At 39.2% G+C, this 21,280-nt stretch overlaps 1 protein-coding gene across 1 annotated transcript in view; it reads right to left on the minus strand.

Moving 5' to 3' along the window:
* LOC143329171 (dynein axonemal heavy chain 8-like) overlaps positions 1 to 21,280 on the minus strand; it is a 29,605-nt gene that overhangs the window by 5,976 nt on the left and 2,349 nt on the right. The window contains exons 6-72 of the mRNA XM_076744950.1: positions 20,966 to 21,129; positions 20,565 to 20,741; positions 20,368 to 20,481; positions 19,604 to 19,711; positions 19,401 to 19,502; positions 19,138 to 19,284; positions 18,854 to 19,051; positions 18,669 to 18,745; positions 18,466 to 18,565; positions 18,229 to 18,348; positions 18,000 to 18,135; positions 17,683 to 17,870; positions 17,525 to 17,605; positions 17,254 to 17,370; positions 16,798 to 16,914; positions 16,370 to 16,508; positions 16,124 to 16,230; positions 15,935 to 16,041; positions 15,761 to 15,860; positions 15,544 to 15,667; positions 15,112 to 15,284; positions 14,892 to 15,018; positions 14,550 to 14,785; positions 14,109 to 14,213; positions 13,892 to 14,005; positions 13,743 to 13,805; positions 13,490 to 13,590; positions 13,211 to 13,348; positions 12,748 to 12,988; positions 12,430 to 12,629; positions 12,043 to 12,196; positions 11,784 to 11,947; positions 11,288 to 11,390; positions 11,032 to 11,136; positions 10,625 to 10,786; positions 10,069 to 10,293; positions 9,786 to 9,958; positions 9,505 to 9,683; positions 9,234 to 9,421; positions 9,047 to 9,133; positions 8,846 to 8,953; positions 8,634 to 8,768; positions 8,372 to 8,533; positions 8,024 to 8,270; positions 7,526 to 7,767; positions 7,278 to 7,418; positions 6,963 to 7,185; positions 6,684 to 6,826; positions 6,463 to 6,597; positions 6,254 to 6,376; positions 5,878 to 6,091; positions 5,684 to 5,793; positions 5,432 to 5,595; positions 5,156 to 5,348; positions 4,941 to 5,063; positions 4,722 to 4,852; positions 4,095 to 4,248; positions 3,718 to 3,882; positions 2,570 to 2,796; positions 2,352 to 2,470; positions 2,149 to 2,252; positions 1,653 to 1,829; positions 1,399 to 1,566; positions 1,028 to 1,243; positions 603 to 740; positions 396 to 523; positions 51 to 222 (exon numbers count right to left, since the gene is read on the minus strand). Of these exons, the coding sequence (XP_076601065.1) occupies positions 51 to 222; positions 396 to 523; positions 603 to 740; positions 1,028 to 1,243; positions 1,399 to 1,566; positions 1,653 to 1,829; positions 2,149 to 2,252; positions 2,352 to 2,470; positions 2,570 to 2,796; positions 3,718 to 3,882; positions 4,095 to 4,248; positions 4,722 to 4,852; positions 4,941 to 5,063; positions 5,156 to 5,348; positions 5,432 to 5,595; positions 5,684 to 5,793; positions 5,878 to 6,091; positions 6,254 to 6,376; positions 6,463 to 6,597; positions 6,684 to 6,826; positions 6,963 to 7,185; positions 7,278 to 7,418; positions 7,526 to 7,767; positions 8,024 to 8,270; positions 8,372 to 8,533; positions 8,634 to 8,768; positions 8,846 to 8,953; positions 9,047 to 9,133; positions 9,234 to 9,421; positions 9,505 to 9,683; positions 9,786 to 9,958; positions 10,069 to 10,293; positions 10,625 to 10,786; positions 11,032 to 11,136; positions 11,288 to 11,390; positions 11,784 to 11,947; positions 12,043 to 12,196; positions 12,430 to 12,629; positions 12,748 to 12,988; positions 13,211 to 13,348; positions 13,490 to 13,590; positions 13,743 to 13,805; positions 13,892 to 14,005; positions 14,109 to 14,213; positions 14,550 to 14,785; positions 14,892 to 15,018; positions 15,112 to 15,284; positions 15,544 to 15,667; positions 15,761 to 15,860; positions 15,935 to 16,041; positions 16,124 to 16,230; positions 16,370 to 16,508; positions 16,798 to 16,914; positions 17,254 to 17,370; positions 17,525 to 17,605; positions 17,683 to 17,870; positions 18,000 to 18,135; positions 18,229 to 18,348; positions 18,466 to 18,565; positions 18,669 to 18,745; positions 18,854 to 19,051; positions 19,138 to 19,284; positions 19,401 to 19,502; positions 19,604 to 19,711; positions 20,368 to 20,481; positions 20,565 to 20,741; positions 20,966 to 21,129 (9,923 nt within the window). The remainder of the gene's footprint in view (positions 1 to 50; positions 223 to 395; positions 524 to 602; positions 741 to 1,027; positions 1,244 to 1,398; positions 1,567 to 1,652; positions 1,830 to 2,148; positions 2,253 to 2,351; positions 2,471 to 2,569; positions 2,797 to 3,717; positions 3,883 to 4,094; positions 4,249 to 4,721; positions 4,853 to 4,940; positions 5,064 to 5,155; positions 5,349 to 5,431; positions 5,596 to 5,683; positions 5,794 to 5,877; positions 6,092 to 6,253; positions 6,377 to 6,462; positions 6,598 to 6,683; positions 6,827 to 6,962; positions 7,186 to 7,277; positions 7,419 to 7,525; positions 7,768 to 8,023; positions 8,271 to 8,371; positions 8,534 to 8,633; positions 8,769 to 8,845; positions 8,954 to 9,046; positions 9,134 to 9,233; positions 9,422 to 9,504; positions 9,684 to 9,785; positions 9,959 to 10,068; positions 10,294 to 10,624; positions 10,787 to 11,031; positions 11,137 to 11,287; positions 11,391 to 11,783; positions 11,948 to 12,042; positions 12,197 to 12,429; positions 12,630 to 12,747; positions 12,989 to 13,210; positions 13,349 to 13,489; positions 13,591 to 13,742; positions 13,806 to 13,891; positions 14,006 to 14,108; positions 14,214 to 14,549; positions 14,786 to 14,891; positions 15,019 to 15,111; positions 15,285 to 15,543; positions 15,668 to 15,760; positions 15,861 to 15,934; positions 16,042 to 16,123; positions 16,231 to 16,369; positions 16,509 to 16,797; positions 16,915 to 17,253; positions 17,371 to 17,524; positions 17,606 to 17,682; positions 17,871 to 17,999; positions 18,136 to 18,228; positions 18,349 to 18,465; positions 18,566 to 18,668; positions 18,746 to 18,853; positions 19,052 to 19,137; positions 19,285 to 19,400; positions 19,503 to 19,603; positions 19,712 to 20,367; positions 20,482 to 20,564; positions 20,742 to 20,965; positions 21,130 to 21,280) is intronic.

The raw sequence follows: 21,280 nt of genomic DNA on the forward strand, positions 1-21,280 counted from the left end.
TTTGTGTGGCTAATAGTGAGGTACAATTAAAATGAGTTTGTTGCTCTTACAGTGGGAGGGTCCACCAAAGCAGAAATGAGGTTGAGGTTTTCTGTAAAAGGGATTTTACGTCTCCTGAGCTCTGCCTCCCAGATGTCCTTCAACAACATATCGCGGAAACTCTGGTTGAATGGCCCACAGTAAGACAAGAAGCCAGTCAGCTGGAGCACGTCACCCACAAGTCTGCCAAGAACAGAAGCAGATGACCTCATTTCAACACTTCCAAAACAATAAATTGCAAATCTCCCCTGAAAAAGTTAGTCCCAATTATAACAATACTAAATGTCCCCTAAATTTTGTTGGTCCCTTGCAAATGTTATTTTTCAACGGTAAATTCAGCTCTCTTTGTAACATACCTGTTGATCTGTGATATGAATCCTTTGCTTTGCTGTGTCCAGCGAACTTTCTCTCCACTAAGTCCATCAATAAGTGCAGATGCAGCCTGCATTTTATTCTTACACATCTCAGCATCATTGAACAAGTCCTGAAAAATATGATATTTGAAGTTCCCCAATTTCAATTTCCATCTTAAAGTAAATGACATTATGAATGTTGCACCGCACCTGTTTCTCTTTCTTAGCAGCATTAGCTTTGGCCTCGACTTTGTCATACTCTGCTTGCTTGCTGGCCAGTTGAGCCTCAGCCTTTTCTAGCTCATTATTAGCCACACTGAGCCGTCTTTCCTGAATGGCCAGGTTAGCCTAGACACAGACAAATGACACTGAAGTTCACAAAACTACATGGAACACAGTAGACAGTATAAAAAGTCAATCAAGATCAAAGAGGTATTTTTATCACTACCATAATATTTATATGCCTATGATGAAATCTATAGCTATGAGCTAAAAGCTGCAATGAAATGGATGTGAACACCCTAAAATAGGCTTAAAATACAACATTTTGAACCCAATATTGAAATACAACTGTCAACTATGCCAGATGCATGCTGCAAAATATGATTAGCTGCCATGATGAAGGCAAACTTTACCTTGAGCGGCAGCACTTCTTTGTTGATGCTATAGAATGTGGCCATTGCCCGAGTCCATGCGAGCAGACCAGCTACATTGCCACACACTTTCTTGGCATTTGCCATTGTGTAATCCTCCATGTCAAAGTATGGCTGCAGCAGTTCTACTGTTTCCTCATTAATTTTGTCATTTGGGAACTGCTGGAGGGAGGTCAAAAAACCCGTACCACTAATAAGCTAAAGAGTAGACAGGGAACATTTGACAGAAGGGAGCCATGAGTCACTTCACAACATTGATTAACACTACTGAGCATGCACAAAGTGCTCAAAATATGTGAGTACTTTGAACATGATTCCAACACCTGAAGTTGAATAAAAATGATCTCAGTTACCTTCAGTGCTTCTCCCCATGATGGCTTAAGACAATGCCGTTCTGGATCAATAGTGACACGGTCCACCTTCTTTTGGAATAAAAGCAGACAGCAGTCCATAATCCTCATGATCAAATGTGGAGGCTTGGCCAATTTTCTTACAGTGGCAATGTCTGCAGGCTTGATAGTCTGTAAAATGTTTAAGAATATCATGTAATGCACTTTACACAGCATGGCGTAACTATACAAGTGAGTTCAAATCACACAAAGCTCACATCTAGTGCAGCTTCAGCCTCTTCTAAGGCTGGCCTGGCTGCCTCCAGCTTCTCCTCTGCAATAGCTTTCTCTGTCTCAATTCCCTCCACAATTTTCGCAGCTTTATCTTTCACAACCTGGACCTCATTCTTTACGATGTTAGCAGCTTCAGCGCTGACTGTCACCTCCGCCACCACCTATATGAATGGAATAAGGGTTGTGTAATAAATCACATTGAAGTCCATAAGATGTTGACCTTTCAGTTTGTTAGTTTTCACAAAACCTGATATTCATACTACCTAAAAATATTTCCTTAACTGCATTTGACCTTGAATTTATGACCTTGCAAAGTTTTTTTTCCCCTCCTGACCAATATGCGCCATACTTGAGCTTTATGCTTGTTTTTGTCACTTTGAAATTCTGATTTGAGAAAAGTTACACTGACTCTCCATCCATCATCTATACATCTATACATCTTGTGCACAGTTGGGGAGGACTGGGACCAGTATTATTCACCTTTTCAGCTTTGAGAGATGCGATTTCCAGCTCTTTTTCTTTGACTTCAAGATCTTTGGATAGTTGAGCAACAGACTTACTAGCCTCCTTCAGTTTGGCCAACCCTGGAAATCAGTAACACCTTTTAAAATCCTTTCCCTTTTCTAAGCTGTCCACACATATCTTTTGTAGCACATCAAAGCCATGCTGCTGAACTTCCTTACCAACATTCATGCGCTCTGCTAGTGTGTTGATATAGTTGTACTTTTCAGTGTACAGTGTTTTGTAGCCATTTATAAATGAGAGGTAGGATTTAGGGGTGACATGAGTCCTTCTACGGAACCTGAAAGTTCATGTAAAATATGTTTCTGGTCAAACAACTTGAGAATATCAGGATATAAAGAACTTTAATAGTGTGAACACGGATGACATTTTGTTATACCTTTCGAAGTAGCTTTCACAGATAGTGGATACTTGGTCGTGATATATACCCATGGTGCTCACCACAGAAGCCTTCACATCAGCAGAGCAAACCACTGGAAACTCTGACAAGAAATAGTTGGACACAGCCACCAGAGCCTCGTTGGGCCAAGGTGTGAACCAGTCCATTGTGCAACCAGAAATTAACCCTGGAAATTTCAGAGATCTGGAACGAAACTTCTGCCCCACCTGTCAAGGAGACATATAATGTAATTCTAATGAGAATATTCACTGATGCAGGGGTACATGAACAATATAATAGTGTATTTAGACCAAATGCAAAACAAATTTTTTGTGCAGCGCAATTACATACAAAACTCAATGCACAGGTGATGTGAATAAGGCAAATAACACAAATATGCAAAATTTGCGCAATTCCCGTATTTGTGCAAGTTGAATATATTGAACTGAGCAAAATTTGCATGTTGTGGGCCTTTGCCAAGTGTTCTTTGGGGAGGACAGGGCGAAGTGGAGGGACAGAGCTGCGGTACACAGACAGACAGACAAATGCTGCACTGTGGAGCTTTGGAGGAGGATGCTGTAGGTAGAACTGCAGCTTCTGGATGAATAAATGCTCGGAGTCAGACTGGATTCTGCTGTGATCCGGAGGCGTTTACCTGCGGTAGGAGAGCTCAGACTCTATTTTTAAACCTTTGGGATTAAAAGTGGACTCATCTTCACTCTTACTTTATAACCTGTCTGCAGCAGCGATGTGCCAGCCTCCACTGTCGGGAGTTTGTAATTAACCTCTCTAAATAACTCACTGGCGGGGAAATGTACTGTACCTCATGAGCATACAGAGAAGAGAGGGGAAAAGAGGGACTGAAGAGAAACAGAAAAAAAAGGTGTCTCAAGTGAGTGCTGACTTCAGAGGCTGAACTGAACAAATAATTCTGCAAAATCTGCTTCGCATTTGGTCTGAACACACTGTAACAGTTTAAAACTGGCATGCATGAAAGAGAACAAATACAGGCCATTGAAGAAAGAAAATACAGTAGGTGACCACATAAAGACATACATAAAGATGCAGAAAAATACTAAGGAAACAAAGTATCCGAGTTCTATTGGGTTATCACTTTTGGTTAACAAATATACAAAGTTTTAACCTACTGGTGAGAAGCAAAGAACCACATGCAGATTCTTTCTGGCCCGGGATATGAAGTAGTCATAAAGATTGTCAAAAGTTGGTGGAACACGAGGAAACTCCTTCTTCATCACAGAGATCAAGTTCTGGGTGATCTCTTGCATCTCATCTTTGGCAAAAAGGTTGGAGACCTGCACACAATTAATTCACAGTGATCAGATCAGTAAAAGCTTTCCTTTGAGATCTAAGATTTTGTCTGTCCTCTTTGTTTCTGTAATATACATTGTTACAACGGGAATAAATAAGAAAGTTCTGAACAACACTGTCTAAATGCAGGTTTGGTTGACCATGGATTGGGGCTTCAAAGGCATCAAACATTTTACTTTTGAAGTGAAGTCCTCACCTCTCCAGAAGAAAGAACATTGTTGAGGTACTCAAGGAAGGCTTCATCTTTAATTTCATTATCCGTAAAGATGAAGGTGATGCCTTTTCCCTCAGCCCCAGCGGTTTTATATAACACTTTCAGGTCATCCATGAAATTACTTACATTGTATGTTCTGATGGGAAAACAAAGATAACAGGCAAAGAAACGCTGAGTATATCCTGTATGTTGTCCTGTAATTATGAAGGCAGTGAAACAATGACGGGAACAAAGGCACAAAGTGGGACAACTTGATCTAAAATACCGCCAGGACATGGGTTCATGAGACACTCCATTACTTTTCAACGAATTTGCTTTTAATGTTGTGCATCTTTGAAAATGTTTTGTTTCTAATCAAAATGACCTTGCTATGAACAATGAATGAATGAATTTTACAGTTAATCATAATTACAATTCAAACGTAGCATTTAAGAACTTCACTGCTAGCCTTACTGCAAACCTTTCACAACAAAATACAAAACTGCAGAGACTTTAGCAAGATTTCACTGTATTTACACAATGTATTTATTTATCTTGTTAATGCAATACCACCCTCTTTCACATTGCCTCGCTAATGCTGAAAGCAGTTTTATGTCTTCCTGTTTTTACCTTGTCAATGTGATCTGGAAGATACTGTATCCCGCTATGTATGATGCCAGACGAGTCAGGCTCTGTTTCCCTGATCCTCCGACTCCCACAAGCAGGGCATTGCCATTGTCAGTTCGAATGATTCGTGAGATCTATAGGAAGGCAAATCTCAAATAAATGAGACTTATTTACAGCTTACTCTACAGGATATTTATCAGTCCGATCAGCTTTTAGTCTGACCTTGACAAGATGAGTCATGGCATCCGTGAAGAAAACCAGATCTAAGTTGCAACCTCTTATGCCCTCATTGTGCTGGGCCTGATACATCATTAACTTTTCTGATAAGAACTCAAAATTTGGCACCTGGAAGAATGTTAGTGTGCTCAGATGATGGGGACAGTTGTCTGCATCTACAGTACAAATATGTTACAGTTTTCTAAATATCAAGGTCATACCAGTTCATAAATTTTGGGGGCATCAAAACAAGCATCATCATCTTCTTCTCCAGTGGGCTCGGGGGCATCTCGCAGGAAGTCCGCAAAGTATGGGTCAGGATGAAGCTCTTGGACAAGGCTGGGGTCAACATGTTCTTGAATCACACGACATACAGCCTTCTCAAACCACACTCTGTCTTCAGAGCAAATAAACCTAAAACCAAACAATGTTTCAGTTTGCCTTTTTGACATTTTTGTTGCACTTAAAAGGGGATTTGCTATATGTAAGCACTGTACCTGTCAGCAATCACCCTGGTACATTCACTCTTGAAAAGAGCCAAGAGAGTGGGGATATCATTACACTCCTCAGCCTTAATGTTTAACATTCCTTGCCAGATCCTGGACAAGTCTCTCAAATTGAAGATGTAGTGGAACTTGGATGGTGTTGGAAGCATTTTTGCCTTCAATGTGAAATTATCAAATCAGGTCATGTCCTCATTAATAAATGTATCCTTATTACCAATTTCACATCCTCTTTCAAATGATTACCTTTGTCCACTGCCATAAAATCCTGCCAGCAGACACAAGACACTTCACCATATCTGAAATCTCAGGCTTGAAGGTCCTGCACGTATGGAAATATCCAAAGCCAATTATACCTACAGAAAGAAAGAAAACAATAATTTAAGTGTTTCATACAAAATTAAGTCAACAAAAAAATGAATCACTTTAGAGACAGATACCAAAGATCTTATCAATGGAGGTGTTGGATGGCAGAGTACAGTTGAAAACAGTAAACTGTCTCTTCAGTCTTTGTGGGATGTCATTTCTTCCACCACCAGGGTGAATCATGGCAGCCAGCATCTGTACATCCACAACAGTGGTGAAGTCTCCTGGTTTGTCCAGATTGTACATGCCGCTCATTTCCATCAGCTGGCGTACTATCTCATTGGTGATCTGGCCAGACAGTCATATACAGTTGCTATTAAGACATATATATGTGTGTGTGTGTGTGTGTATATATATTCACATGCACGCATGCACACGCGCGCGCGCGCGCGCGCACACACACACACACACACACACACACACATATATGAACTGCTACTATGTAAACACCTGATCTCCCCATTCATTGACAACAGGCATGTTGATATCATCAATGAAAACTGTCATCCTGCGTCCCCCAGGGGGTCCATAGGTGCTGCCAATTCTTTTCTCAATGTAGCTTTCCACTGCGCGCTGTAATGACAAAAAAAGGTTTTGACAAACAAAAAATGATTCAGAACTGCATAAGGCCATGCATTAACATATAATAAATATTGTACCTGAAACATCAATGGTTGTGTTGCAGATGAGAAGTTCAGGGACTTGGACAAGTGTGTTTCAGGGTCAAATTTTTTTGTGTAGCTTTTTATCATCACTGTCTTAGCTGTCCCTTGTTCACCAATGAGCAGTACAGCCTGTACAAACACAATATTCTTCTTTCACAAAAGCAACTATGTGTTACAATGAAGTATATGTTATTATAGAAAAGAGACAAGACCACCTTGCGCTGTTTGGCAATAGTCTCCAACAGGAAAGAGGTTCTTGTGTTATCCACATTTGGCACCAGGATGGAGGCATAGTCTGGCACATGGTCAGTTGGATAGACATACTCCCCCACATGGTTATTCCAATGACACCATTCACCTGAAAAGTCGCCATACATACTATGGTCATATGTACATTATGCCCACAATAAAACAGGCCTTCAAACACTCCCTTAAAAACTGAATAAAGATGACAGAGGTAAAGAGGTGGTGTCGAATGTATAAAATTACTGTACCGTTTGGGTTGACCATGTACTCAAACATAGTCTCTCCTGGCTGTGTTTGAGGCACATCAATGCTGCTGTCATGAGCTCTAATATAAGCCTCTAGTTTGTCCCGATCCTCCAGCTCCAAAAGGGCTCCCAGACTCCACATCAGGCTGAAGACAAAGAGGCGTTCATGGTGTTTGTTACCAGCCGTCTCCTTGGCTGGGATGAGACCCTCCAGCAGATTGACAGACTGAGGATGAATCGTATTCCGATAGTTCAGTGTTTCATGAAACAATCATCTAATTCAGAACCATCATCTAATTCCTGAATCTGGATACATACCTGCATTACATAGTTGCACTCCAAAAGTTCCATTTTGGGTTTTAGGTTCTGCTTCATATATAAGTAAGTGTCCTCAAATACCTTGTCATATAAACTCATGATGCTCTCTGCCTCTTGTGCATTGCGTTTGTGAGCCCATCCCTTGAACACAAAACACATGTTCCATCGAGGCACTTCATTCTAAAAGAAGCATTATTTCTTCTCTGCAAACACTCTCTCCTTTGATGATTTAAACAAAACAACTGTACCTGGATTAAGGGTCTCCAGCTGAGAGCTGAGGAGCTCATGAAGACCATACCCACCCGAGACACAGTAGCAGGGGAGGCATTATCCATGTTGTGCACCTCAAACACCAGCTTGCAGGACGGAGACATGGTGATGCGGTCACCATTAGCCAGTGTCAGCGTTTTGTTATCATCCAGCACAGAGTTGAGGTTCTCAATCCATATGGCGTCCACAGGGCCATCCAGGACGATCCATATGAACTCCCCTGAAGAGTTTACATTTCAAAGCCATCACAATTCTCTTGCACATTTTCAGTTACTCTGTTGGTCTGTTCAAGGACAGTCCATTTTTTACGGGTGGTGATATCCCTAACATTTTTAGGTGTCAACCAATCATATACAGATTTAGTATATATGTATAATAATGTGTTTGGTTAGTGCAAGAACATTTCCATAAAGGCAATGTGCTATATAAATTGAGAAAAATTAGTTTAAATGTGCACTGAACTTTGTGTTACAAACCTTTTTTGGCTTTAAGTGTCCTCCTCCACAGAGTGGAAAAGATCCCATCAGTCCAATCATTGGTGGCTGCATCAAGACGACCGAACATCTGTGGCGCAGTGATTGCTTTGGGGTTCATGCGCAGCTCCCTGTGTGGGGATCCACATTCAGTCAGAGCTCGCATGAGAATCTTGATGACTGTGGTCTTCCCAGCTCCACTGGGGCCCAAAGTCATCAGGCCATGACGCACTCGTGAAGCCTCATAAAGCTGTGAACAGTAACATATTAGTATGGTATGGTCCAAACAATAACTTTATGAGACAAATCACAAAAGGAGCTTAGCATACAGATGAAGAGGTTTTGAGGTACCTGAACCAGCTTGAGGTTCCATGGAGGGTGGTTGACAATACCAGCAAGCTCAACTTGATGGCCAACAGCAGCTTGAAGTTCAACATATGTGCTCCCATCCAGCTGGATACCAGGGAATAGGTCATTGATCAGACTAAGGAAGAGGGGCTCATCCTCATCCACCTGAAACATACAGACAGCTTTACCCACACAGTACCTGCTGACACAGTACAATATCTCTAAAATGTATTATATTATGGCCAACACTGAGTTCCTGTCATACAAGTTTTGAAAGATTCATGTCACGCAGCACTCTCATAACGATGCTGGACTCTGTGTCATTGGGCCTTGCTCTTTTACTGGCACCCAGAGTTCTTAACACGGACAGGATGTTCCTCAGGCCAAAGTCATAGTGCACCTGACAAATGGAAATGTTGTGTGTCAGTAGGTCAATCATTCAAAGTAATGACTAAGCACTGGACATAAAATCCTCACCTGCTTTGTAAGTTGTTCTTCACACAGTTTATAAAGGACAAAGAATTTCTGGGCTAACATGACATTCTCATTGAATCCACAACTGGCTAGTTTGACTCTCATGATGATCTGCCAAAAACAACAGTGGAGATGTGACGTCTGTTCAGACTAGAACAAAAGGAAAATTATTACTTACCATTATTACTTAGTAGCTTAACCCACCTGCCTGTCTGGTACCATCATAGACACTGTCCTGAATTGCACTTTTAAGTTTTCAGGAAGTTCCTGGCGACCTGCATATCCCGGATTCTAAACATAGAATGATGACATATTACCTAGTGCATAGCTATGTTTTATACCTAGTTTTAAGGTGTTTATTATAAGATTTCTTTGCACTTGTCTATCCTACCATGGTGATAAATAGGCCAAACTCTGGATTCAGATCCACACAGTCTCCATCAGTAAAGATGAAAGTGCTTTTGTGCTTCTTGCGTGCCATCAGAACAATATATATCTGCTGAGCAGCAACAGAAAGCACTGGAAGGTCGATTCTGTTGAACTCATCAAAGCAGCCCCAGGATCCTGACTGTGCCAGACCTGAAAAAAAAATTAGAACAATCATGAGATAACTGAAATTGTACATCACACTGTTGAATTAATTGTTTCGTTGCCTGGGATACCTTTGTATATCCTGCCAAGTCCTCTGAAGTCCATCTGGTCTGAGCAGTTGAAGACGACCACATACTTGCCAAGGCAGCGACCCATGTCTTTCGTAGTTTCAGTCTTCCCAGTGCCAGCTGGCCCTGCGGGCGCTCCTCCCATGCTCATGCCTAGAGCCTGGGAGAGTGTGATATAACACCTGTAGATAAAAAGCAGTTCTCCAATTCAATTTAGGAATTAATGACTGTATTAAAAGTTCCTTCGACTATTAAATAACAAAATCAAATTCGTCTTCTCTTGCCTGTCTGTCAGAGGTGTGATTACCAAACGGTCGGTGCAGCCGAGGAACTCATTTTGATAAATGAAGTCGACGTTAGTGATAGACACAATGACCTTATCCAAGTCATCCTTGAAGAAAAATCTGCTCTGCTTCAGCCATTCAAAGTCACTGACAGATTTAATGCGCTTTTTTACCTGAAGACAGATTAGGATGTCAACCTGAATGTATTGCATACATGACAGTAACAGTCGGTCAACAATATAAAAGAATCCATGACAGAAGTAAGACTTTTCAGAGAACCTACTAGGTCATTAAATATATCACTCTGGTGCACATGGATTGTGACAAGCGTCTCATATTTGACTCTGTCAAATTTGCTCAGGTCATGGGTAGTTTGTTTAATGAGTGTGCTGAGCAGATTTAGGAATTTCTGTTTGGTAAAAGGCATGATCTCCCTGTCATCTTCAGCATTGCGAAGTGCCTCTTCTGCATCTCTTGTCCAAAGCATCTGGATCCCAAGCAAGCCCACCTAAAAAAATAAGAGCAAAGCCATGCATTAAAAGTTGCATCTCATGAAGTGAATAACCTAAATGTAAGATGAAAGTATCAGCTAATATACATTAGCTGTGGTGCCGTTCTGTACTAAGAAACAACTAAAGCACCACTAATGTTAATGAAGGTTAACATCTTTTGCTAGCATTCTGGTTTGTTGGATTGTCATCATAAACATAATAATACACTATCCAAGCCTAGTACACCTGATTTGACCCGATATCTCAGAGGGATTACGGTGCAACTAAGCACTAAAACTGTCAACTTATTAAACATTTTTACTGACAGCCATGCTGCTGTCTTCTGACCTGTGCTTGAAAATTGTTGAGGAAAGACAGAAGGTCAAAGTCTTCATCGTTGATCTCTAGATCTGAAGCTTTGATAACAGAGTGTAACGAAGCCTGCTGTTGTAACAATAGCTCCCCGAGCCAGAGCTCCACTGGTCCCTGTGCCATGACAGGTCTGTCCAGCTAAAAGCACAAGCATAAATTTACTATACTATGTGATACTTGTGATTAGTGTAGGAAAGCAACAAAGTGCATTTACTCAAGTACAATTTTAAAGAATTTTTATACAAACAAAACACGACACTCCTGCAGGGCAGCTGCAACGAAATGCTTTACATCAAGAGAAACAGTTTGAAATTATACTTCTATTCTGCACGTGAAGAAATACATTGCAGTTACAATCTGCAGGTACAATTAACATTACATACCAGTAGTTTCTCTCCCTCCTGTGAAATGACAGCCAAAATCTTGTCATACTCTGTTGCGTGAAACTCCACTTCATTAACATTGTCAAATACTCCAAGCAGGTGTGACTGAAAAACAATTGCACCTATAATTAGTTTTACTGCATTTATTTACCAAACAAGTTTAGGATATCAACACTACTAAATCACATTACTACTATAACAATTTACAGTTTATCAGCTTAACTTTGTTTTTTTTACACAAAATCAAGGTTCTAACCTGAATTGTGTGGGAATCACTGGCTTGTCCGAGGATTTCCAAGAGTGCAGGATCAGACACAAAGAAGAACCGTGGGAACAGGAGCCTCTTTTTCTCAAGGAACCTGTTGAGTTAGATCACATCATCTTAACTTTTGACATCATCTGCATCAACTGCAGCAGGAAAGTACTTACAAAGCATGAAGAGTAACCAAAATTATATGAAGAAAAAAAAAAACAAAAGTAATTACGTTTGATGACAATGCTTGAATGGAAAACATTAAAGCAAAAATGAATGATATAAAATCACAAAGAAACATTAAATACAACTGATTTGAAAAAACAACATTGCAGCAGCAATTTGCAGGAAAACTAGGGAAGTTCAGGTCACTGATATTAAAATACAGTCACACAATGCACTACCAACACAAAACTAGAGTGTTTAGAAAAATGTATTTAGCCTTACAGATTTCCAACAAAAAGTAATAAACTTTAAAAACTTGCTGACAAAGCTTTACCCTGCCAGAGATTTCTGACAGAAATCTAGCTGATTCTGAAGATCTGGTAGAAGCTGTCCCAGCATTGGATCACCCACACAGCACTCCACTACATTTGGGACTTTTTGGGCTCGCTGCATGATCGTAATCCAGGACTTGTCAATGTTCTGAAAACGATTTGCTTCCTACATTTGGAAAAATTTGGTAGTTTTGCATTTTACTAAGGAAGAGCTCAACATTGTAACTTACAGAATATAAAGATATAACGCATGAACTATACCTGTGGCAGGTCTTTGGCTATGTCACCCCCAACAAACACAGCCTCCAGATAGATCCACAGGTTTTGCACAATAATCCACTGTTCAATGACATCAGATGATGTTGAAAGCTTGGAGACCCAATCCTGGATCTCTGCTTTGTAGTGGGCACTGTACCTGCAAAAGGCAGACAGAGACTCAAGTTCCTCAAGACAGAATAGGACGTTGTGTGAACACTATGTCTGAAAGGATACCTTGTTTAAATGGAGCCAAAATTATCTGCATCAATACTTTATTTTCCTCTTGGAATCATCAGTTATCGTCACATCAGTCTAGTAGCAGATTTCCCTTTCTTGTGATTAAATATTTCATTGGTTATTAATTACATGTCAGTGTTTTCTCTGTTGTACCTGTTGCTCAGTAGTGACCCCAGCACCATCAAACTATCCTCCAGGATGGTGAGGATCTCTGCTGTCTCTGCCCCTTTCAACATCAGTTCTCCTCTGTCCTTGAAAGTCATCAAGCTCAGAATCTGCCCAGACCACACTTCTTTTACTTGCAACAACTTGGCTTCAATATCCTTCTCCTTCACAGCCGATATACAGATGTCCTACAATACAAATGCAACAAAAAAGCCAAGCTTAGGTGGGTGAGCGAAATAATAATCTAAAATATTGTGGCTAGAAATTAGTGTGGTTGTGACCACAGTATCAAAACTGCCACCAAACCTCAACATCGTCCTTGTACTTCAACAGGGGTGCTTCCATGATGTTCTGCAACGTAAAGGTATTGGACTCCACCTCAAACTGGTGCCCAGTCAGGTCTGTGATCCGGTCCCAGTGTCTCCTCATCATTGATTTGTTTGCCATCATCTCAAGCAGGGGGCATGACTCACTGAAATCATCAATAGTCTTTTTCAGCTCTAGGAATGCTTCCCAGTCCTTCAGTCCTTTGGGTAGCTTTCGGCACCTAGAAAAAGGGATAATCATTGACGTGTATGCAATTATAACAGTTGTACTTTTTGTTTTAATGACATACATTTGACAACTTTCACTTTTTACAGCAATTACAGAGATAATATTGTATAATGTTTGGTAAAGTTTTCATATTGACACATGCCTACCTAAAAGCTCAATCTTATAAAAAAAATTGTTTATGTAAGTTGGGGAGAATTAACAATACTTGAATTACCTGTTCTGAAATTCCATAAGTTCTGCACTGATCTTCTCAATATCCACATCCGTCCACAGAATGCCATAGTACCCGCTAATCTTACTCATCACTGCATTATACAGGCCATAGAGTTTCTGTAGCAGGTCAAGCTCTTTTCTGGGGTATTTATAGGAAATCAAAGATCTATTAGTTTGAATATATTCTACCAAACCATAAAGATTAACACCATAACTAAGTATTTATAGGATTTCAATGATCTGGTTATGTAGGGTAAACTTTTGATGAGTAGTAACACACTTTTTCTTTCGTAGACAGTCATATTCTGTGACTGGCAAGCCAAGAAGCTGCTCTCCCGAGGTATATGTGTTGAAATTTCTCCACAGTTCTTCAAATCTAGCCTAAGTAAAATAAAAAAAGGGTCTGTATCAAACAGAAGCTACTCTCAGAAAAGCAAGATGCTGATAGATGTTTGTATTTTATTTTGCAGAAAACCAATCAGTTAAAACAGATGGCCGATATGGCACAGTTTTATGTCAATTCAAAGTGTTACCTGACAGATCTGGAGCCTGCGGCTGGCTTCTTGGGGAGCTATTCCATCAACCATGGGGCCTTCCTAAAAAACAACCCATTTAATACATCAATTGAAATGTATTGATTGACTGAAAACTGATCAGACTTAAAGATTCACAGATTACTTACTGAATCATATTGTTCCATAAAAGTACTAACATCATTTTGGAAAATGGCAACACACTCCAGAAGGTTTTGTTTGAACTTGGGCTGCATACGAACAAGCTCTTCTTGCACTGATCTCTGGAAGGGTCAAGAATCAAAATCCAAGATCACAGTTGAGTCACAGGAGAGTGCTTTATAAAATCCCAAAGCAAAAAAGTATAAATGTAATGATGATACTAACAGCTTTAGACTGAAGCTTTGTGAAGCGATGCCGAAGCTTGTGCACCCCCTCCGCTTCCCCTTTGGTCTCCTCTGCTTCATATTTAATCAAAATTTCACAGGCTTCCTATAAAATATAACACCATGATAACATCATTATTTGACAGCTACATAAATCAATCTGCAGGGGTAACTTAAGAAGGAAAATGAATGTATGAATTGAAATAGACAATGAAAAACATTTCTGAACAAGCTATGATAAACTGCAAATATTATGAGCATACAAACTGTTGAAGATGGAAATCTTAATCATTGCAAAGTCTCCAATAACTTCCACTGATAATGCCTCATTGATCATGCAAAGCCAGCAATTTACTCAGTTCATTGTGTATTTCTTATCTTCCACAATGCCAAACTCCAATTGCTCTCATCACTATAGCACAAGTTATTGTGCTATTCATACCTCAATGGATATCAAGGTCATATCAGTTTGTATTTCAGCATCCCGAAGCTTAGACAGGGCCCCCATGGCACGACGCACATCTTCCAGATTAGCCACAGGAAGAGACAGCTGTGTGAGGTATTTGTTAGTATGTATGCTGGTGTTGATCATTTTCTTCTTGTTCTCCGCCCTCAGGTATTTACATAGGAGTTTCTTCCAGGCTTTGGCCTCAGCTTTCAAGGACTTCTTTAATTGCTCTGTGTACAAGACATACAATTTATAATGCAAGCCTCAACCCTCACCATTTAAAAAAAACAACTTTTAAAATACAAAAACCTTTAAAGCACATTATGGCTAGCTTACCTGTTGAGAATTCAATTGACCCCAAAACAATGATGGGTTTGATGTCATCAATTTCTTGTTCAACTGAGTCGTAATGCTGGATTTCAGAGTTTATATGCATCATGGATGGATTGCTGTCCATGAATTCCTTTAAAAAGATAATCATAATATTATCATAAGGAAAAAACATTTCTGTCTAAAATTAAAAACAAGAACATATCATGTTTGCAGGAAATCAAACCTTGACTTTGAGGTTCCTGTCCTCATCCCAGATCACTCTGAAAGGACTGAACTGTTTCAGAATATCAGTTGCTTGTCCTCTCTGGGAGCTGACCGCTGATCTCAGAATGCACACAAGCTTTTTGATGTCCTTGTGTTCAACAATTCTGTGATGGAAATTCTCTTTTTCTCCACCTATGAGATCATCACAAACAAACACACAAAATCAGGCAAAATTTGTTCTTCATAAAGTTTACACATCAAATTAGGAGGAACTTTTTAAGTGTTGTTCACAAGTGATATTGTAAATGATTAAATAATATTTTGACAATTTTCTTTTGACTTTCTTAAAACAAGGAGATCAGTAAATGAGCCACTTAATCAACTAAAATTAACTTCATATACTACCTTTCAGCTTTTTTTTTAATCCATGTGCATGCTGACAATGACTTACCTGTGTTCTTTGTGGCATCATGACTGTACTGCTGCTGCCATGCAACACCCTTGCTAACTTCCAACACCAAGGTGATCAGTCGATTTATGGCCAGTTGGATCTCATCTATAGTGGGAATGATCACCTGATGACAAAAAACATCAGACAGATGAATCATTTCTGCTTAATAAGCAGCCCACCCCACCCCTCACAAGAGCAATGAGCAGTTGAAACTCACTACGTTGGGTATAGCCAGCTGGACTTCAGATCTGATTAGCGAGACCATCGTAGACTCAGACTTCTGGTAAGTATTAAAATTCCCAACTATTGACGTCCATCTGCAAGAGATCATATCATTCCTCTTAGATACTGGCCTTTTACTTTACATGCTGACAAATACAGACATACTTACTGAGTGCCACAAATTCTCCGTTTCAGGGTGTCCAGAGATAGTTTGGTTGTTTTGAACAGTGCATCTAATACCCTTGCACTGAAGTATTCATAAAGCTTCTTAAACTCCTGAAATGAAGATTTTTCTTTGAAGCATTAACACATTTCTTAATATATTGTGTAAAGGTTTGGTGTTGGTTAGCAAACATACCCTTTCAAATTTGATTGCATTATCTCTATCTGGACGGTCTAAATTAATTCCCTCATCCTCATTAGGGGTCCTCTGGCTCTCTCTTGAGAATGTTACACTCCTCCGTCCTAAAATGTTCAAAGGATGAAATAAAAAGTTATGCACACATGCATATACTCAAATTTGGGATGCTGTATGACTGTTATTTAAATACATTTATATTATTTCCACTTGCACGCAACACTTAAAACTGTGACTTAAGAGCACCTGAAACAGGTTCCTGAACAGCCGTCTTGGTGCCTTTTGACTGATTAATGGCGCTGAACACATTATTCAGCTCCCTCAGTGCTGCTTTAACACGGGTGCATTTGTTGTCCAGTGTCTTTACCTGCTCCTTAGATTGATTCTGAAAAAAAGGATACATAAGTTAGTTGTTTTAATTTCTCTTTAGCTGTTAGATGCTACACTATGTTCACCAGCTACTTGCTAACCATGTCCGCATGCTGTTTGCGATGAAAGCAGTGACAGGCACTTGATATATCGTTATTATAAAAATATAACTTAGGAGTCACTTAAAGGATTAATTTAATGCAAGAACATTAATAATTCAGTTTTCCTTGATGTAAAATAGTATAAAAAAAACATGCTTTGGTTTGGAAGATGAAAAAAAGAACGTGATCACAAAGAGTCCCCACCTCACTGTGGTCAATCAGGTGTTGGAGAGAAGACACATGATCTGGGAGCTCAATCAGCACAGTCTCTGAGATATCCTTAAGGACATCTTCAATCTGTATCTTTAAGATATCCTGCACCTGACAGAAAGAAATACGGTAACTAGAAACATTGCCCTTGAGCAATAGTATTTTTAGGAATCCCTGAAGGGTTTAAGTCTGACAAAGGGTTGCTGTCTGGTGGTTGCAATGCTAATAGACATTTTTTACATTACAGATCCACACCCATTTGCCAAAGGTTAATTAATAATCCCTCTGAACAAGAAATGAAAACATACTGAATGGAATGACTATTTTTTCATCCTTTTTAAAACTACAACTGTTACTACAAATGTAAATTACTATTCTTTATAGCAATATCCACATCTGAAAAGGAAAGACAGCTAACATTTGGCTCAGTGCTCTTATTCAGTACCATACCTTTTTGACAAGATGTTTGAGGTCAAACAATGCAGTGTCAGCACTATGGAAGAACTTGTCCAGGAGGAAGGATGACCAGGTGAGCAGCACTGACCCATGGCGAAGCACAGACTCCACCTTGTAATTTACCAAAAACATGATAGCAAAAGACTAGCAAATCTTACAGAGTGCACACGGGTTTTCTTTTCTAGCCAAGCAACTAAGATGAACACTTCCACTGTTTCTATGAACATGACAACTTTTAAATGTAGTGTACAAACAAACTGCTTACATTTTTTTTTTCTGAAACTATCAAGCTGGCGAAGTCCACAGGTATGTTCTCACAAGTGGATTCATAATCTGCCAAAATGGTCTATAAAACAAAGAATGAATACAAGATTGTATATTGATGTAACCCATCCATCTGTGAAAAAATGTGTTATGATTTACCTGTAGTCTGAGGTGATTGGCATTTATTTTCCTTTCCATCTTGACCAGACGCAAAGCCTGCCTTGGAACCTCCAGACCCATCTTCAACAAACACTTAGCCTCAAAAATGACCTCAGTTACTTTAGGATCAAAGTTGACAAGGAATTTTCCAGTTGTTGGGTGACGAACTAGCAGTGTAACATTCAAGACTGTTGTGAAACAGAATAAGAAGAAAGCATTTGAAATGCATATTAACAGAATCCTATGATACAAACTAAAGAGGGGCATTGTGTGCTAACTAGGATGTAAACATATTCAGTCAAAACCAGAAAACCAACCATTATCTAGTTTTGACACTTCATCCATCCATGCTCTGTGGTAAACTGACTCAAACTCTACTAACGCTGCTGCAGTTTGACTGTGCAACTGAACCACTTTCTGTGCCCCAGGGCTGCACAGGATGTTAGAGGTTTTCTGTTGATGACAACAGATATAGTCAGTGTTAAAATATTTAAGCACAATAATGAAATAGATGAAGTTGTTTTGGTGGGAGAAAGTTTGGTTCACCTGTATGTACAACATGGGTTCCTCTATCTTTTTGTAAAGGTGTCTAGCCCAACCAATCCTTCCAGCCACAGGAGGCATGTTTCTGGCTAATGGGGGGTCATCTCTCTGTTTGTCATAGAGCTGTGAAGAAAAATTAAACAAGGAGAACTGTTCATTTCATCAAAACGTCAAAGTTCATATTTGACAATAAATGTTGAATTGATTCTCTGTATCTACTCGAAAATGAAAATCAAATACCTTTTTCACAAACTCTACTTCTGAGGCATAATGCTGAAGAACACGACCCAAGACCCTGTCAATTTCTGAGTCAAGACAAGGAATGTTCAGCCTCTGAAAACTGCGAATAAAAAATTAGGAGACCTGTGACTTTTCTGATTAAAATGCCAAATCAGTTTACAGTGCATTCTGAAGATTATACTACTATATTATATTGACCTGACCGTTGTAATAGGCTTAGAGCTTGCTGGGATGAGATTATGTTTGAGAAGTGTGAAATCATGAATGCCTGCAGCTGGCTCTGTAAATAAGGATAACCAAAAATATGATATGTCCATGTACACTGGAAACAATACTGAAGACATCAGAGAGAGGGAGACAGTAGAACAATAAATAATGCACACATTACCTCAATGTGGTGGATCTGAAGCATAAACTTAGCAAAATCCTTGTTAAATTCAAGTGGCTTTGGAGCCAACAGATCATACTGACTGCTTTTCAGATTCATGGCTATTGTGTGAAACTGTGTGGCCAGAATCTGAATGCCCTCAATATTTGATCTTCCAAGAGATTCAAAGTTCTTGAACACTGCAAATATTTGTGTGATCTACAAAAGAGAATAGCTAATTGTTACATGGTAAAGCCTTGTGGTAATAATGTAATTCAAACTTAAAAAGTCAGCATGGACTGCACCTTTTCCAGCTGCTTGCAGAAGCACTCAAACTTGGAAAAAATCTGCATCTCTGAGACCTCAAAGGACCTCTTTCCAGGTATTCCCACTGTTTGTGTCTTTGTTTTCTGGAAGCAAGACTGATATTCCTGGTACAAGCAGATACAGTCCTGCCAAAGATGAAACATGAATGAAAACAGTTACACACTGACGCCAACATGTGTTATATTCAAACCTCATCGATGATACCACAGATGTTATTCTTACAGGTAGGTCTCATCATTACCTGCATTTTCCTGATGACATCTTCAGGATCTTGGTCCCATATTAGACGTTTACCACTGTCAGTAATGTATGATCTGCATGCTGTAACCATCTGATTTGTGACCTGGAATTGTTTCGGGAAAGCAATTACAGTTTTACTAAGTAAACTGGATCCTTAGATTTTCTAAACACAACTTTATCTGAGACGGAATAAAATACACTTACTTTGATGAACAGTACAGATATCTTTTCATTTGTATTGTAGTACAGTGAAACAGTGTAAATCATTTGAATGGCCTTGAGGATGTTCTGCACACTTTTCATCATGGCGACCTGAAATCACACATCCATATATATCAATATTATCTATTATATTCAGTGTCTATGGAAATGATTGGTGTCTCTTAATCTTCCAATGGACAAATGCGGAGCAAAGTCTCCTTAATACATGTTGCACTTAACTTTCTGTCACCCAAAACTTGGCCTGTATGTAAGAGAGGTATTGAAATGTGTGTTCAGTGATCCTGGTCAGGTCGGCATTGCGGTTGTTGTGTCTTCAATTATAAACCAATATCCACTAGAGGTCACTGTATCCAAGGTTTAACCTACACCTGCTGCGGACACGAGCCGCAATTGAGATGGTTCACTTTAGATTAGCATTTTAGATTGCTTTATGTAATTATTTCACAGTGTAATTAACCCTTTCTGTAGAATGTAAAAAACACTATAAATGATTCATACATATAATTACAGTTATATTAGTTATAGTTATTAATTATTTATAATTTAGATCCTTAAAAAAGCTTAGGGCATCCTTTTTTTAATACTTTCAAAATGCTATTTTTGCAGACATTGTTCCTGAATTATGATACATTTTGCTGCATGTATAAAATATGTAATAGAGACATTCTCATTCAGTACTATCAAAAACAACCTTTTTCTTAGACATGTCTAGGTATCACATCAATTTATTGTCAATTTATACATACCGGGTCACAGTTGTAAAGAGGCTGACAGACTTTCTCCAGTGTGTTAAGGAATTTTACGTTGTCTTTTGCTTCATTGGCGCGATCTGTTATCCTGGCATCCAACTCCCGCCACATCTACATCAGTACAAGGTTGAAAAGGTTCAATTTTGATTCTTCAAAAACTGAAATGTATAATTTTTCAAGTCAAGCATTCGCACCTTCATAATCTTGGAATGGCTGATATGGAGCACCATTACCACAGCTTTACACTCTGGTCCTTTAATGTGACTGATAATAGAGTTGAACCTGAAAGACATTTTTTTCCAGTGTTCTAACTCACTCAGTGGCCCTGCAGAATCAACCTCTTTCCTCAGTTGTTCACTTTCTATCAGGACCTGATGGATTATGAATAGAGAGAAAGGTTCCAATTTCCTTCAATAGAGCAGCAATTCATTCAACTAATCTAAAATAACACTCATTTGGGAAGATTCAGACTGTATCTGAACAACATTGTATTGTTTGAGTGTTGGTTCTCAGATCTTTGATTTTTTTCTGTTCACATAAAGTTGACCCCCTATTAGTGTCGTAACAACCAGTATGAAATTTTAATTTCACTAACCTGCTCGATTTGTTTGTACCATTGCATCAGAATTTCTTCTAGTCGATGCACCGTGTCAAAGTTGGCAGCCGCAACTTTCATATCTTCAAGGGAGGCTAATTTAGAGAGGTCAACATCTGTGACTGTATTCAGATGAACAACGCTCTCAGTTCTTATTTGGATGTCTGGGATACAAACAAGAAAGACAAAGCGCAAGATCATCATAACTACATTAAGAATCAGTGTTAACAGGTAATGCAACAAATGATAATTTTAAAGCAATCAAGTATGATTTGCCAAACAAAACGGTGACAACATGCTACAGTGAGAATTCCC

Source organism: Chaetodon auriga, chromosome 12 (genome assembly GCF_051107435.1).
Source record: "Chaetodon auriga isolate fChaAug3 chromosome 12, fChaAug3.hap1, whole genome shotgun sequence".
NCBI classification, from domain to species: Eukaryota; Metazoa; Chordata; class Actinopteri; order Chaetodontiformes; family Chaetodontidae; genus Chaetodon; species Chaetodon auriga.